General features: G+C 42.8%; 2 protein-coding genes across 6 annotated transcripts in view; one reads left to right on the top strand and one right to left on the bottom strand.

Annotated features, from left to right (window-relative positions):
• Positions 1–9,440, bottom strand: part of MRPS27 (mitochondrial ribosomal protein S27) — a 63,986-nt gene extending 54,546 nt beyond the window's left edge. Inside the window, exons 1-2 of one of the 2 annotated variants that reach the window (XM_039544345.1) lie at positions 9,307–9,440; positions 3,526–3,603 (exon numbers count right to left, since the gene is read on the bottom strand). Coding sequence is in view for 1 of the 2 variants with exons in the window: in XM_039544343.1 (XP_039400277.1) it covers positions 3,526–3,603; positions 9,158–9,236 (157 nt within the window). In the remaining variant the exon portion in view is untranslated. The other variant, XM_039544343.1, reaches the window with a different exon arrangement.
• Positions 9,413–18,019, top strand: part of PTCD2 (pentatricopeptide repeat domain 2) — a 30,720-nt gene continuing 22,113 nt past the window's right edge. For 2 of the 4 annotated variants that reach the window (XM_039544348.1, XM_039544347.1), the window contains exons 1-4: positions 9,413–9,570; positions 13,883–13,975; positions 16,863–16,992; positions 17,618–17,735. In XM_039544348.1, the coding sequence (XP_039400282.1) occupies positions 9,438–9,570; positions 13,883–13,975; positions 16,863–16,992; positions 17,618–17,735 (474 nt within the window). In that variant the 5' untranslated portion in view covers positions 9,413–9,437. Of the gene's footprint in view, positions 9,571–10,128; positions 10,266–13,882; positions 13,976–16,862; positions 16,993–17,617; positions 17,736–18,019 lie in introns of those variants that run through there. The other 2 variants (XM_039544349.1, XM_039544350.1) reach the window with 2 other exon arrangements.

The raw sequence follows: 18,019 nt of genomic DNA, 5'->3' as shown, positions 1-18,019 counted from the left end.
TTATGGCAAACATGTAATTGGCATGGAGTTTGAACTATCATCTCACTCACAGTGGTGATCATCAGGAACAAGGTTGAAGCCCACTGATGAGGCAACACTGGGAAGCTAGTACCTATGACATACCTGTCCTGTAAATGCAGCAAAGAGTCCTGTGGCACCTTTTAGACTAACAGACGTATTGGAGCATGAGCTTTCGTGGGTGAATACGACGAAGTGGGTATTCACCCACGAAAGCTCATGCTCCAATACGTCTGTTAGTCTATAAGGTGCCACAGGACTCTTTGCTGCTTTTACAGATCCAGACTAACACGGCTACACCTCTGATACTTGTCCTGTGAATGAAGACCTACTTCAGTGCAGAATTGTCAAGTGCTAACGTTCCGTTTTTATAAAAACAAAACGCTTTGGAGGAAAAAATGCTGTCCTATGTTGGGAGACTGAACGACTGCTTGAGTCAAGAGCTCACCCTATAACTTTAGTATTACATCAAATGTCTCTCTGCTCTCAATTGCCAACATGCAAATGAGATGCAGCACACACAACTGGCCCTAGCCTCCACATTTCTGGGATCCATCAGGAAAGGACTGATTTTTATAACAAAGGCCTTGAGTCACTGAAGTCTACAAAGAGAGCACTGCCATCTACTGTTCTGATAGGACCGTTTTGATAACTAAAACACCAATGCTTTTTCAAATAAAATGAAAAAAATAATTAATGCTGCCCCATTAGTGCGGTCTCTGCTTGCCATCAAGCTACTGTCCATTAACTTCATCTTTTTTGTTGACAGAGCAACTGAAATTTTAGAGAATGCAAATCCATCCAATCCTCCTCCTTTTTGAACATCTAATTTTCAAAAGATAGGGAAAAGTCAGTTTAATAATAATAGACTATCAGTAGGCTATTTGAAAACCATGACCAGAACATGTCAATATCTTTTAAAAACCAACCGTTCTTTGGTTAGTTTTGGATGTGGAACAAATGCTAATGTCTCGAAATCCTATCACTCCAGGAACATTAACTTTAGGCTATAATCCGCATTTATTTTTATGGAGTTAAGTTTGTAACAATACACTACACAGATAACGCAGTAAAGGAACAAGCCTGAAACACAGCCATGTCATCAGAGCAGTGGAATAGAGGGAATTTCTTTATCAAAAATACTACTTTCTTTAAATCATCATGAGATGTGCCAGATTGACAACCATGGAGATTATAGGCTTCTACCAGCAGAACAGATACAGAAGGGGTAAGTGCCAATTTAATCTTCTTTCTCAGTGTTCTGTGGGAGATGAGGTTTTTTTTGTTTTTATAAAAACTAAAACGAAGTCGTCTTAATATGAATAATTCATCCTAGTAGTAGTTATCTTTTTGTTCTTACACACACACACGATTAAATATGCAGCAACACAATTAGCAAAGACAGGCTACAGTCCAGATGTCTGATGTCATCTCCCCCAACATGCTATTAGAAATGACATGGTTTTACTAACTTCTTTTGTTCCCTCCAGGAACAAGACACCAAAACCCAAACCAAATGAATGAATTTGTTCTGATAACCCTGAGAGAGGGGAAGCGGTCTTGACTTTCTGAGGCTGCCAGGAGTAGGGTAACTGCTTTGGTCCAAGGTCTCAGGCAGAAAAGAGGTTGCAGTCTTCCTCCCCAAAAAAGTGTCATAAAAGAGCTCTATGATCGGGGCTATAGTAATTGCTATCCAAAAATTTTGGTAGCCTATGTACAGTAAAATGAGTTAGTATCAGTCTAGTTATTTATAAATAGATGAAAAAGTTATACTATAGAGAGCAGTTCACAGATCCATAAACATTAATGCTACAAGGAATCATGGTGATCGTGACCTCCTGCACCCCACAGGCCATAGACTTTCACCCAGTAATCCTGCATCTAGCTTAACTTCTGGTTGAGCTACACTATATCTTTTAGAAAGACCTCCAATCTTGATTTGAGACATCCTCTTGCATTGGCAAGGACACGAACTGGATACTGCAGTACTTTTCCTTGCCCACCCTCTCCCCTCTAAGCTTCTACAGTTGCAAAACCCTCCCAAAAAGGAAAAAAAAAATCACAACTGGCACTAACTGGTCCTCAGTGCCGATCATCTGGACTTATCAAGCATAATTACCCAAAGGAAGCTGAAAGCTTGCCATAAAACTACTATGATATGCCATGCAGGTCAGAGGAGATGCTGTGGTGCACGATGGGTAGGGCCCTACCACATTTGCGGCCATGGAAAAACATGTAGCGGACTGTGAAATCTGATCTCCCACTGTGAAATCTGGTCTTATGTGCTTTTACCCTATACTAGACCAATTGCACAGGGAAGACCAGAGTTTCTTAAATGGGGGGTCCTGACCCAAAAGGGAGTTGAAGGGGGGGAGTTCACAAGGTTATTTTGGGGGGGATCATGGTATTGCCCCCCTTACTTCTGTGCTGCCCTCAGAGCTGGGTGACCACAGAGTGGCAGCTGTTAGCCAGGCACCCAGCTCTGCAGGCAGCAGCGCAGAACTAAGGGTAGCAAGACCATACCATGACATCCTTATTTCTGCACTGCTGGCGGCAGCTCTGCTTTTCAGAGCTGGGTTCCTAGCCAGCAGCCACCACTCTCCAGCTGCCCAACTCTGAAGGCAGCACTGTCGCCTGCAGCAGCACAGAAGTAAGGGTAGCAGTACCACAAACCCCACCCCCCTAATAAACTTGCAATTCCCCCCACAACTCTTTTGTGGGTTCAGGACCCCTACAATTACAACACCATGAAATTTCAGATTTAACTAGCTGAAATCATGAAATTTACTATTTTTAAAATCCTATGACTGTGAAATTGACCAAAATAGACTGAATTTGGTAGGGCCCTAACAATGGGAGATGTAGTCCAGCCCAGGAGCTCAGCCCAAAGGAGATAATACAAGTGCACAGACTACAACTTCCATGAAACATCATAGCACATGGTTTAATGCTTAACCAACCCAAAACTAAGCTTCAATTTTCCTGACAGAAAATTAAAAAATCTCTGCAAAAAATTTAGCAGACACTGTGATTTCAGTCGGTCTTTTTAAAAGGGAAAATTATCCTCCAATAGTTTACAAAATGACATCTTGCACATCTAACACATCTTACTCTTCATTGTAAGTAACAGACTGCCTTTTAAATTTTGATATCAAAACTCTGAATGGGCACTTGAACTTTTTAGATAAAAAAAATCACGTCCATAGAATGTGTATTTTGTGAAAAACAATTTACAAAAAAGACTTTTTCTAATTTTAATGAAAGGTATAAAGTCTACCCTTGGGAGAAAGTATCTGCATATTTTTGTTTTGGATCAATAGTACAAACAGGCAAGACATTTCTAACTTACAGGATTGGATTCTGATCCACTCACTCAATCTTAGTAGCATTTTACTCCACAAATACTCAGTATAAAGTTCTAATTTGAGTAATGGTATTAACTGTTCCATAATGATTTTAGGTTTTTCAGTTAGTCAAGATGAGTAAATGTAAAAACACTTTCCTTACCCAAGCTGTGCACCTCTTTTTCTCTTTCTTCCCATTTTGAACTGTCCACGTAAGCTGCAGAAAGAATAGATCTTCTGCCTAATTTAAAAAAAAATCATTGTCAAAGTCAGATCACTTAAATGTGTCAGTTTAACTAAACAAACATTTTATTAGAACAAACGTTTATATTTTCCATTCACTGAATTAACAAACTGTTCTGTGAGCACTCCATATTTCAAGCAGTTAATTCATCATATATGCATTCAAACCATGCATGAGGGGAAAGGATAGCTCAGTGGTTTGAGCATTGGCCTGCTAAACCTGGGGTTGTGAGGTCAATCCTTGAGGAGGCCTTTAGGGATCAGGGCAAAAATCTGTCTGGGGATTGGTCCTGTTTGAGCAGGGGGTTAGACTAGATGACCTCCTGAGGTCCCTTCCAACCCTGATATTCTATGATTCATGACAAGACATTGCCATGGTCACTTTCTTTTTCCTAGAAGCCTCTATAGTCCCCTGCAACATGAAATTAACTTCCACAACACTTAACTTGATTTTAGCATTTGGGAGAAAGCTTTGGTGCATTAAAACATTTATTGTTCACACCCTTCTTTTCTCTACACCTCTAATAAAAGCTTAAGGCCAGGAAACATTCATGAACCAAAGCAAGAAGTACAAACCCACATGGCATCAAACATGTACTTTGCTCCCCATACTTTTCTGTTTATGCACATTTGTGATTAGGGCTTCAATTTTTCAAATGAATCTGCCTTTTTTTTTTTTTGCCAAAAAGGTTTCAATAACACAACTTAGTGTCAGTTTGCAAATTGATGTCAGTTTCCCCAAATTGTTTGTTTCTGAAAATAAATCTGAAACTCAAAACATTGTTTCAATATTTTCCAAACAATGTTACAATTTTTCAGTTTGAAATTATTTTGGGTTTTAAATGTCATTCAATTTTATTCAACAAATTAAAAAATGTTAAAGCTCAAAATTTAAAGGAAAAGTTTAGTGTCAGAAAAAGTAAAAAAAAAAATCCATTGGGGGTTGAACAAAACTTTATTTGCCTAAAGTTTTCATTTTAGAACCAACTCAAAAGGATTTTTTTTTAAATTGCCAATAAGCCACATAAAAAAGGTTATTCTCCAAGATCTATTTAAGGGACACTGGCAGCCCTGTGAAACATGAGCAAGACTGTTCATAACTTCTGGAAGACAATGGCAAGTGCTGAATCCTGGAGGACAGGGAACACCATTGTGCAAAGGAATACATGAGAGGTGCAACAGGCAGCATGTCATGTGTTGCTGAAGGGGAAAGAGGTTCAGATATGGACGTAAAATGCTTTGAAAGACTTGGATGAAATATATATTATAAGTACAAATTACTACACCTCTACCCCGATATAACGCTGACCTCGGGAGCCAAAATATCTTACCATGTTATAGGTGAAACCGTGTTATATTGAACTTGCTTTGAGCGGCCGGAGCACACAGCCCCACACCCCCCCGGGAGCACTGCTTTACTGCATTATATCCAAATTCGTGTTATATCGGGTCACATTATATCGGGGTAGAGGTGTATTATGGTTCCACATACTAAATAGCACCTGTTTTCAAGTCCTCATCTCAAAGCACTGATAAACCTCATGAAATTTAAAGTTATCATTTTTCATTTCACTCCTAGTTATTTTCCTGCTATAGTTGGAAGCTAGAAAATGAACCTCTCTCACTTCACCATCCTTCTTTTTAAAGATGTCCAGTTCTGCATTTCTTTGCAAATGTGTGTCAAAAAATCTGGTGGTCTGGAGTCCTGTGGTCAAAATACATTATTGTATGTATTCAGCTGTACAAAAAGGTTTCAAATCACAAGAAGCATTTAATATCCTCCATTCTTCAATACAAGTGGTAGGTGTGTTAAACTGATAATTTTAATTAGACATTTTAGAACAACTTCCCCGTTTGTGTCTGTGTGCATAGTTAGAGGTGGTTAAGAATGCCAGCCCTAGAGGCTGAAATGTGATGTTTCCACGGAACACACATAGACACCATAACGCCGGGACATTATGCAAAAGGAAGTTGCGGCGGGGAGGGTGTCTCAAGGTTATCTTTAGGGGGGATCATGGTATTGCCAATCCTACTCTTGTACTACCTTTAGCGCTTCAACCCTAACTGAGGGTAGTTCAGTCTCCATGCTACTTCACTTTTGTCACAAGGGTACCAGTTAGTTCCAAATGAAAAGGTGGTGATTTTTGTGACATGGACACTGATCTACTATGAAGCAACAAGAAGAGATTTCAAATTAGTGAAATTGTAAACTCACCCAACAAACTCCACTAGCAGAGGAGTTTTATGTACAGGGTTTTAAGGGGAACTCTGGTTCAACTTTGCCCAAAATTTTGCTTTTGTAAAAACACAATTTAACAAAAAATTGTTAAGTTGGGTTGCTGTAGGTCAGTAGTCTCTTTATGCCCAAGATCACTTTTTTGAATCTAAGGGCAACCTAGGATCTACGCCGCCTCTTCCCCACTCACTTCATTCCATCTCTCCAACACTCGCTTTCCTCCTCCCTCACTCACTTTCACCAGGCTGGGGCAGGATGTTGCAATTCAGGAGGGGGTGCAGGCTCTGGACTGGGGCTGAGGGGTTCACAGTGTGGGAGGGTGCTCTGGGCTGAGCCTGGGGCAGGAGGTTGGGGTATAAGAGGGGGTGAGGGGTGCAAGCTCTGGGAGGGAGTTTGGGTGCAGGAGGGGGCTCCAGGCTGGGGCAGTGTGTTGGGCACAGGAAGAGATACAGGTGCTGGCTCTGGGAAGGGGTCAGAGCTTGGGGTGCAGGAGCAGGTTTGAGGTGCAGAAAGGGGAATGGGGTTCTGGTTCCAGGATGGGGCTCAGGGATGCGGTGCAGGAGGAGGCTTGCGGTGCTGGCTCTGAGAGGGGGCTCAGGGTGGGGCAGTCACAGAGATCCCCTTGGGACTGCCACCTGATGTGCTGAAATTACCTCTGAGCCCATTTTCCCTGCCAGCTTGGGACTCTAGAACCCTGCCTTGTTGACCCAGACATGATAGCCTGCTGCAACACAGATCCAGGGTCTGGGCCATGCCCTCAAAAGCTGCAGACTAACTAAAAACTACTCAGCAAGTTACCTGTCTCCAGCACCCAGACACCCAGCTCCCAGTAGGATCCAAACACCAAATAAATCCATTTTACTCTGTATAAGGCTTATACAGGGTAAATTCGTAAATTGTTCACCCTCTACATCACTGATAGAGATGCACAGCTGTTTGCTTCCCCAGGCATTAATCACTTACTCTGGGTTTATTAATAAATAAAAGTGATTTTATTAAGTATAAAAAGTAGGATTTAAGTGGTTTCAAGTAATAATAGCCAGGACAAAGTAAGTCACAAAAACAAAATAAAACAAACTGACAAGTCTAAGCCTAATACATTAAGAAACTGATTACAGATAATATCTCACCCTCAAAGATGTTCTAATAAGCTTTTTTCCACAAACTTGACCCCTTCCTAGTCTGGGCCCAATCCTTTCCCCAGTACAGTCTTTGTTAGATCTAGCAGACATCTCAGGAGGTAAGCGGTGGTTTTCTCATGACTGGCAGCCCCTTTTGTCCTGCTCCACCCCCTTTTATAGCTTTGGCACAAGGCAGGAATCCTTTGTCTGTGCTTGTCCCCACCCCTGCCTCACCAATGGAAAAGTACAAGGATTAAGATGGATTCCAGTAGCATGTGACGTGGTCACATGTCACTGTAAGACCTCCCTAGGGCCTGTCTACATTGGCAATTTATAGCAATGCAACTTTCTCGCTCGGGGTGTGAAAAAACATCCCCTTGAGTGCAGCAAGTTTCAGTGCTGTAAAGCACCAGTGTAAACAGTGCACCAGTGCTGGTAACTACATCCCTCATGGAGGTGGGGGTTTTTTTTGAGCGCTGGGAGAGCTCTCTCAACTCCTCTGCCATGACTATACAAGCCATGTTAAAGCGCTGCCAGTGTAGACTAGCCCCTAGTCTCCATTCTTCCTAGTTTGGCCCACCGTACAGAGGAAGGCTTGCAGGTAAATAAACCATCTACAACCAATTGTCCTAGCCAATAGGAGCCAGCAAGATTCTAAACCACCATTAATGGCCCACACTTTACATAATTACAACAGGACCTCAGAGTTATACTTCATATGTCTAGCTTCAGATACAAGAATAATAAATGCATACAAATAGGAGGAATATATTCAGTAGTTTATAACTGTTGTTATATCTTACAAGAGACCTTTTGCATAAAGCATATTCCAGTTACATCATATTCACACTCATAAGCATATTTCCCTAAAACACAGAGTGCAATGTCACAGTGCTGGCTCTGGGAGGAGGGTCCAAAGTGTTTGGGGTGCAGGAGGGGGTACAGGGTGCTGCCTCTGGGAGAGGAGCCAGGGCTTGGGATGCAGGAGGAGGTTCAAGGTACAGAAGGGTGTATGGGGTGCTGGTTCTAGGAGGGCACTCAGGGCTGGGATGCAGGAGAAGGTCTGAGGTGCTGGCTCTGAGAGGCGGCCTATGCTGCTCCCAGAATGTGCCAACATGCCCCTGCAGCCCCCCCCCGGGGGGGCACATGTGGCTCTGCACGCTGCCCCTTTCTGCAAGCACCGTTCCCGCAGTTCTCCCCGCCCATGGGAACTGTGGGAGCAGCGTTTGCAGGCAGGAGCAGCACACAGAGGGCCACTGCCACTTCCAAAAGTGGCATGGGGCCGGTTAGGCAGGGAATCAGCCTTAGAGGCAGCCACGCTACACCACTGGAGATCACAATTGCCCAGTCGATCATGATTGACAGGTTGGTGACCACTGGTGTACATGGTGGAGTTATAGCCCAGTTGGTCCCAGGCTACTAGAAAGACAAGATGGTGAGGCAATATTATCTCACCCACCTGACCTCTCTAACTTTTGTTGCTGGATGGATAATTTTTGTTAAGTGTTTATCCCAGTCCCAACATAACAGCAGGGTGCTAGTTCATGTTAGCCTGAAAAGCAGGTGATTGGGTAGACGATAGTATGGTGAATGTGTAATAAATGTAGGTCTACATTCTCAAGCTGTAGTCAGAGCTGGTGCTAGGAATAAGCAGACTCAACAATTGCTTAAGGCCCTGAGCAGTACAAGAAGGCTCCCTATTAATGATTAGTATGTACTGTAGGCCCACCACCCCCAAAAAATTCTGCTTAGCGCCCCCAGGAGGCTAGCACGGGCACTGGCGTCAGTAACCCCTTTATTCTGGGAGCAGTAGCCAGGAGCCACAGGACATTCAGCTCCGACTCGTTCTTTGCACGCAGAGCTCCCAGAGCACTTTACACTGGCGGGGAGGAGCATGATTATCCCCATTTTACAGGTCGCCCCAGCAGTGCGCTAGGGAGCCAGGAGCAGATCCCAGCTCTCCTGCATTGGCCTATGGCGCCTGGGCCATAGAGAAGCCGCGCGCGTGCGGCGAGCTCGGGCCCGTCTGGCTCAGCGCCCCGAGGGGCTGCTCCTACCCCGGGGCGCGCGGGAGGCGATGGGACCAAGCGGTGCCCGACAGCCTGATTCCCCCGGGAGTCCGCACCCCGCAACGAGCCCCAGGGCAGGTGGAGCCTGCAGGGTGCCCCGGCCACGCGCTCCGGACCGTCACCCACCTGGCGCGGCGCGGGACACTCTCGCACCCCCAGCCCTGCCCCAGAAGAGCACGGCTCGCCGGAGCATGGGGGCCGCCATCTCGGAATGTACCAACGCCTGAGGCGGAGAGGGGAGACGCGAGCAGCTACAGGGACAGTGCTCCGCTGACCTGGCTATTTAGCTACTGAGGACTCGCGCCCCTCCCTGCCCCTGGAGGGACACCGGCACTAGCAAGCGGGGGGGCGGGGTGAATCCCATTTACAGGTGGCCTCTTGCCCGCCCGCCTGCCTCTGGGCGCAGATGGTACGTTCCGAGGACAGAATGGCCGCCGCGGTAGCCGGGGGTTCCAATCGAATCCTGCGGGAGACAATCAAACGTTCCATGCTGCGCTCAGCTGCCGCGGCGCTCGACTGCTGGAGCTGCCCGCACGGAGGTACTCGCGGGCGCCTGGCCTAGGCTCGGGAGATGAGCGGGGGTTGGGGTGTCCCGTGGGCTATAGAGGCGGCCGGCTGCGTACTCCAGCGACGGCGTCACGGCCCAGGAGGACTACGCTTCCCAGCATGCACTGCAGCGTCTTGGATTTAGTGGACTCGGCTAACTGGTGCTGGGGCTGCTGGGATGTGTGGTCCCTGCTGAGCTCCGTCTGTTCACTGCTGGGCTGGCATGGAGCGGCCCCTTGGCCTGTCAGCGGCTGCTTCGTAGCGTGTGCACACGTTGTTTTGGGGGTTAGGCTCCGCCGGTGGGAGTGGGGCTGTCGGAGTTGTCTGCCCGCCCACCCGCCCTGCCCCCAGCGGTTCAGGGGGCTAGAGAGCCGCTTGTGTTAGCAGCTAACAGCGCTCAGCGTCTAGCTGTGCTGTGCGGAGCGGAGCGTGGTATCCCTCCCCACCCCCCGCCACATGGGGCCTCAGCCCGAAATAGGGATTCCTGGTCTGTGATGCTGGAACTAGGAGTGCTGGGGTGTTGTAGCACCCCCGACTTGAAGTTGTTTCCATCATATACAGGGTTTATAGTTTTGTTCAATGGCTTTCAGCATCCTCCACTGTAAAAATAGTTCTAATGCCACTGGGTAGGTTAGGAACGTGGTGGGAAATATGGGTTCTGTTTCTAGCTCTGCATTTGGATCCCTGGGTGAGTAGTATGCAGATCACTTCATCTCTGTGGCTCACTTTACCAATCTGTAAATATAAGATTACGCCTACTGGCCTTGAAAAGTGCTTTAACTTTTTATTTTTTTAATATAAAAATTTCCCAGGGAGAAAAGTGCCCTTGCCCAAACGCTCGTTGCCTCTGCTTGTTGACACCAAGTAGTTATTTTGACCAATTTTCCAAATGCCATAATCTGAGATGTGCTGTGTTCAGTTTTGTGGAAATAAAGAAAAGGGAATCCGCCCAAGAAAAGCTGAATTTCTGTTTCAGTGCTTCTAGCATTTAAGAGCAACAGAACAGCCTGTGTAACTACATCCTTGTTCCATTCCTTACCTACAACTTGTGATGTTGGAGGTGCCTTAACTGGGAATGGCCTTCCATTTATTATTGTCCTATCCTTTTAGAAATGGGAATTCCTCTATGGGCTTTCCTTTTATGGAAGCTTCTGAACAATGAAAGGCCACTTCAACAAAAGCAGGTTTCATCACAGAGCTGTTTTTCTTAGTGAGTGGAATGTCCATGATCCCACAATGTACAGTGCTAGTAATCAGTTCAATACTTACTTTTACCCTCTAAAGTTTCTTTTCAATTTTCTACTGTATAAGTTACAAAATTAAGGCTATAGAATACTTCAGAAGACAAAGAATTGAATTCAACCCAGATAAAACTATTCTGTCCCATACATAGACACTCTGTCCCAGCGCTGATTCAGTGGCTACCGAATGTCTACCCTGTATGATACCCAGTTTATCTGCCTTAGAAGGTTGAAGGGATGTCTGCCTTGCTGGGATGTACTTCCAGAGAGCCTAGATATTCCAAACCTGATACTGAAGCTTTGTCTACACTATCAGTGCTTTGCTGATATAGCTATATTGGTGTAGATGCAGTTTATACCAATTAATTTTTCTATAGGCATAGTAACAGCAGCTTCCTGAATAGTGTTAGCTATGCCAACAGAAGCACTTTTATATCAACATAGCTGTCTCTCTGCTGGGGGTTTTGTCAGCATAATCGTGTCAGTTAGGGGATGTGGTTCGCACGCACGCGCACACACACACACACACACACACACACACACACACACACACACACACACAGATATAGCTATGCTGAGAAAACTTTGTAATGTAGACAACTGGTTTTAGACAACTAAAGGTTTGTTTTCACTGCAGCGTTAATTTGAGCTCTTACTGTTACTGAGATATATGCTAAAGCCTGAATGATGTTTACTCTTGGGCTGGTAACCCACCCATTTTGCAGTGTGGATGCAAGCTAAACCACTTTAGTGCTGATAGTCCTCCAGTTCTTTTCCACAATTAGCCCCAGATGCTCAGAAGGACAGACAAGTTCTGCAGTTTACTTGGAAAGAACTATAAAGCAGCTCAGTTTACTTTAGCACTAACAGCCATGATATGAGCCCCTCAGAAGTTCTAGTAATACATGCACCATGGACACTCTTGAGTATAGCTTTGCAATGTGGCCACTCACACCTAGGTGAGGCCGATGAAAGTGCTCATCACCCTCAGTTAACTCTGCAGTCAAGATATATCCCAGTGGTCCCCAACGTGGTGCCCACGGGTGCCATGGCGCCCGCTGGGGCATTTGTGTATGCCTGCCTAGTGCCCAGCAGGAGAGAGAAGCTGCAGCCCCACGCCTGCTGGGGACAGAAAACTCCAGGGCTGCAGGCACTGGTGTTCTCTGTCCCTGGCAGGTGCGGGGCTGTGGCTTAAGCTGGAGAGAAGCCGCGGTCCTGCGCCTGCCGGGGACAGAGAACTCCTGGGCTGCAGGCTGCGGGCGCCAGTGTTCTCTGTCCTCCCAGCTTCTCTCCGGCTTCTCTCTGCACTGCCCAGAACTGGCGCCAAAAAAACCCAAAAAACAAACAAAAAAACCTCTCTGACTCTGCAGAATGGACGGAATGCCGCCCCGTAGCATGTGCTGCCCCAGGCATGTGCTTGCTCCACTGGTGCCTGGAGCCGGCCCTGTATGTGAGTAATTGTTGGTGCCCACCACATTCTTCTGAAAACATTGGTCACAGGCAATAAAGAAAAATTCATGGAAGCCCGTGACCGGTCCATGACTTTTACTAAAAATATCTGTGACAAAATCTTAGCCTTATTAATAAGACTACCTCAAAATAAAGAATGTGTTGTAAGTTATTAAACTGATGATCTCTTGATGAGATATGTTAGAAATGGCACATTTCAGGGATGGGAGGAGGAATGAATATACCAATTTTCAACATTCTAGTTCAGTGGTAACAAATGAATTGTGTCATTTAGTCACCCAGTTATAACAGGTTACCATGAGACAAGACACACTTGAAAGAAATGAGATGTATTTATTTCAACCATGTTAGGATGGTTTGCATTGGTGTATATTTTAATATGTATAGATGGGCCTTTATTTTTTTATGTAAATAGAAATCTTAGGATTTTCTTAATTTTTTTTTGGTTCCTTAGAATTTTTGGTTTGTGTGTATGTATAAATAAAATCATCCTTTTTTCCTGCTCGATATGAGCTGCTCCATTAGTTAGGCTACGTATTTCCTTTTTGTATTCCCCTAACTTATGATTAAGCCAACACACAAAAAGGATTAGAATGATTCCATAAGCAACCTAAAAGAGTGGCTTGTATCAGTGTAAACCCTGTTAAAATTGCTTTGTTGCAAAAAGTTTCTGTTACTGAAGAGATGTCTGTGATGGTAAAGATTTTGCAAACAGAACTTAGCTGACAATTAGCTGACAAAGATGAGATATAAAAAAATTGAGTTCAGCATCGAAGTCTTGAGATTGTAAACTCTTTGGGGCAGGAACCATGTCTTCCTATGTATTTGAACAGAACCTAACACGAATGAGCTCCAAACTTGATTGGGAAGTTTGGGTGCTATTGTGATGCATATAATACATGCTCATCTTCCAATTTTTCCCTCCTTTTATGAAATTCTTTTGGTACTTCCTGGCTTACTCAAGAGATCCCAGAATGCATCTTTCTATGACAGCACAAATATCAAAATCTCTTCACAGCCACTATTTGTCCTGTCATAGAATGATGCATTCTGGGATCTCTTGAGAAAGCCAGAAAGGAGTACTACTAAGAGGATTTCACAAAAGGGAGCTTTTTTCCTCCTTTCTGCTATGACTGCTCTCACTGATTGGTTAATGGGGAAACACACATCTCAATTTTAATTATTTTTTTTGCAGTTTACTTTAATTACGCATGAAGCAAAACTATTCTAATGCTCACTCCTCCTTGTCTGTATTTGCCCTGCAAAGCTGTAGGAGTAAATACTTATTTTGTCAGTAAAGTAAGCAACTATGACTCAGAGACTCACAGTTGAGAAAGAAGGTGCCATATTTACGGTCACATTTTAACTATGATGCACTTTAAGAGCCTGGTTTTTAAAGGCACTGAACACCCACAGCTTCCATTGATGAAGCTGCAGGTGCCCAGCACTTCTGAAAACCAGGCCCTAAATCTTCTTGTGGTCCCAGATTGCATGGTAAATAATAGCAGTAGTTCCTAAATGGAGACTTCAGTGTTGTCAAACAGTAAATCTAATATTATGCTGAATCTTCCCCTTCCTTCCTCCCCATTTTTAGCAAAGCGATATCTGCTAACAGATGATATTATACGATTGCAAGAATTTCAGCAGAAGAAGATAGCAACTGAACATCAAATTTATGGCAATAGAGGTACAAGTATTTATTTTATTGAACAATATCATCAATATTAAAATTAGCGTTTAATATTTCTGTTTGTTCCAATCAAGGCCACCAAACCACAGTGCAACTTTATAACTTTTTAGAACAGGTAACTGTTTTCTTCTACAGGGAAACTTAGTACAAAATTTAGTAAATGCTTAGGTATCCAGAAGAGGGTTATGCCAATAATTCTTAACCCACTTTGTAAATTAGCAATTTTGTGCTATTCAGCTATTTCCTTTCTCTCAACCTCTCATCTTGTATCTCCTCCGATTCCAGTGACACCTGTAAATTAAAAATACGAAAGATGAGTTCAGGATCTCCAAAATGAGTGTGGAGTGAAGTCTTGGATTGTTATTGTTAATAGATAAAGTCCCATTAGGGAAAATCTAGAGGTTCCTTCTCCCTTTATTTAATGAAACATAAATCTACCGTGAGGAGTTCATAAAGATTATGCAGGACTTATCTTCATGAAGCTGTCTGATTATACACAGATTTTGTTTCTGTTGATAATTCTTGCATTTGTGAAAGTAAAAAGTTATCCCAAAGAACAAAATGAGGTTTGTTGTTGAGGGGATGGGGGAACGATGTTCTGTGAAGATGTAAAACCCAATCTTTGGGGGGACAGAGTCAGAGCTGAGAGTTGTTTCTATCTTTTATCTCAGGAAATAAGTGTTAAAAAATGTAATTGGCAGTATATATAGGGTAAGAGTGAGATACTCATAATTTAAACAAGGGATGAATGGCATGAAACTGTGTCACATTAGCGCCCTGGGGCAGAGAAAAAGCAATGCAGGTGAGACATAATCTGCGGTTGGCCATTTGATCGATCCTAAAAAGAATCAGTCAATTGACCGGTCATACATTGATCATATATTTTAAAGCAGTGATTTATTAGAACACTAACCAAAAAAAAAAAGTAAAATTTACGGTCCCCAATAGGCTTAGCCTTAGGTAGATAATCATGACTAATTACAAAAAACAAGTTACTTAACAGTTATTTTAACTCAGAAAATTGCAAAATGCAATGAAATGAAGTTGTAAAAAATGAAAGAATGGCACCAGGATGCAGTTAAAAACGTAGGCTCCCACCTACATTAGGCCATTCTTGCTGGAATATTTGGCAACATTTGACTTCGGTCAAATAAATGGGTGTCAAATGACATTATTTGAGCAGTCAGTTGACTGGCTTGCCAAGCCTAACATAATCACAGTTCTGCTGTGGAAATTTGCTTTCTTTCAAAATAGCATAAGTTTCTTCATACTTATTCATTTTTCTGGTACTTTGTATAGATATAGCATTATTTAAACAGTATTCTTTAAAAATATTAGGCAACATGGCAATTCTTAAAAGCTTTTAATGTTGAAAAAATAGTGCTTCTTAAAACATCAAATGCTTGTTTTGTGTCTGATGTAATAGCGTTTTTCAGATGAATTCTCCCTAGAATGTGGTTTTACACTCTGTGATGTTTACTTTGGGTTGCGCAAATTTGGACTAGTAGTCCCACAGTCGATCAGGCCTTCGCCACAAGGAAAGCAAAGGATTGGTGGACTAATAATTACAATACTAGTAGTATTGATTTGCACAGATCTGTTAAAAGTAGATGTTTGTTTTTTATGTTTAAAAGGGCTCTCTTCCATTTCCACTGCTTGGTTCACTCATAAGATCCCTGCTATAGTGGTGGAATTTCAGTATGCAGAGGATGTGGAATAAGATTCATAAGATATATATTGAACTTATTAATGTGGGTCAGGCACTGTTGCTAAATGTAGGAACTAAGCTTTATAGGGATTCAGGTCATATTTCACCTTTTTTGTCTACTTAGCTGAATTATATTATCCCCTGGGAACTAATGGATCTATAATATGTCAAATCCCTAGTTTATGGTGCATATGTTGGGTGTGTTCTTATTTCCTGCACCCACCATAGCATTTGAGAGACCAAGAGACGTAATTACTTTTTTTTACCAAGATCCTATGGTTATAGCCTGTGCATTTCTGTTCTAGCTTTAGAAGAGTATGAGACATCTCTTCTCCTTGCTTCTTTCACTTATCTAGGACTATGAATCCCCCAGGCCAATACTGTTATCTGGTGATTGGTGTAGTCCCATGCCTGTTTGAGTCTACAACTGGGACGGGAAGAAAGAAAGAAGAGTGTCAAAGCTCTTGGGGTTTTTACTTTTATATCCCATACAGTACACGGTGCAGAAGAGTCTAGAAAAACTTTAGATTTGGAGCCCTTTTTAAACTTGCTGAGTCCCCCTCTCTTTCAGACATTCAGATTTTCAAGGAAAACCCCAGATATGTATTTCTTTGTGGGCAGTATTATGCCTATTACTGAGGAAATCCTTTTAATGCTATGACCTTGTCTACACTACAGATTACTTTGGTATAACTTACATCGCTCAGGGGTATGGATTATATCGACCTAAGTGCCAGTGTAGATAGCACTCTGTCAGCAGGAGAGCTTCTCCCACCAACATAGCTATTACCTCTTGCAGGGGCAGGAGTTATTAAGCCTATGGGAGAGCTGTCTCCTGAGAGTATCTCCACCACAAGCAGTGAGAGAGAGTTATACCTATCTCCTAGAACTGGAAGGGACCCCGAAAGGTCATCGAGTCCAGCTCCCTGCCTTCACTAGCAGAGCCAAGTACTGATTTTTGCCCCAGATCCCTAAGTGGCTCCTTCAAGTATTGAACTCACAACCCTGAGTTTAGCAGGCCAATGGGCAAACCACTGAGCTATCCCTACCCTAGCTGCAGCGGTGCTGTAGTGTAGATGTAGCCTATGAAATTGTCATACTTCTGGTACAGAGTATAGTATACTGACTGAAGGAGCTGTGTCCAATAGACTACTGCAACAATTTGTTTACTTTCAGATTCATATTTTAGAAATATTGAAGAAAAATTGAAGAAAAATGGAATAATCCTCAAAGATGAGTTAAAAACATTGCTGCATTTGTGCCAGACACCAGACGATGTGGAAATAGCTAAAAATGTTATTTACAGGTAATTTAGAAAAAAATCCAAAGCAAATTGTTTTCTCTGTTTCCTTGTATTTTTCATTTATGGTAATTTTATTTGTAATGTATCTTTCTAGCAACTATGAAACGCTGAGCTCAGTAAAAGGAAAAATGGTTATGGAGAGTGAAAAAGCCACTCACACCTAGATGTTGCCCTGCAGAAAAAGATGGAAGCATGTTGGCATGAAAATAGCCTTGCTACTGCCTGTACTGCTTTTGCTTTGTAAATAGAGGACTAGAGTATTTAGGACTGTCAATCCAACACATTTTACAAGTAGCATGTGTACTAAAAAAATAATGCAACAAAACCCAATACAAATAAATGCTGTAGCGATATATAGGCCCACTCTATTGCTAAACTAATAGAGATTAATTTGTGGGCAACAGAAGAGATGACATTATTATTATTACTGTTCACTTCATTATTTACTAATTGGAAAGAACATTGTCAGCTCCAGCCATGCAATGATCTTACTGTTGTTCTAAATGCCATTGACTGTATACATGCCTAAGCCATTTCATATGCAGATTTCATTGCCTCTTGAAAGTCATAATTAGTTGCAATTTTCCACTCCTGATGTATTTACATTTTTTAAATCTTTTCTAATCAGGTACCATACAGAGAACAGAAATGTGGCCTTTGGTGAGTTTAAATTTGGACCCCTTTTTATGAGGCTGTGTTATGAGCTGGACCTTGAAGTACCTGCAATAGAACTCATCAAAGATCAGGTATCTTCCCTTTATATATATAATTTTTTAAAAAATTATTTTCCATTTCAATTCTAATTTTGGTTAGTAATATGTTGCATGTCCTGACCTCCTGTGAACTCAAAGTTATAGTAAAGTGGAAGATTTGTAGAAATAATGGGAAGTTATTTTCTAAGATGCAGAGGTGTGTGGGCTGATTAGCCAGTGCTGACTTTCCAGTCTCTGCTTTTCTCTATTAGGAACAATAATTGAAAACATTGAACCAAACTAGCATTTCCATTGTAATTGGGAGGTTAGCTGGATTT

Source organism: Mauremys reevesii, linkage group 6 (assembly GCF_016161935.1).
Source record: "Mauremys reevesii isolate NIE-2019 linkage group 6, ASM1616193v1, whole genome shotgun sequence".
In the NCBI taxonomy this organism is placed as follows: Eukaryota; Metazoa; Chordata; order Testudines; family Geoemydidae; genus Mauremys; species Mauremys reevesii.
The sequence above is the reverse complement of the archived record's forward strand: the minus strand, read 5'-3'. Positions and strand labels throughout refer to the sequence as shown.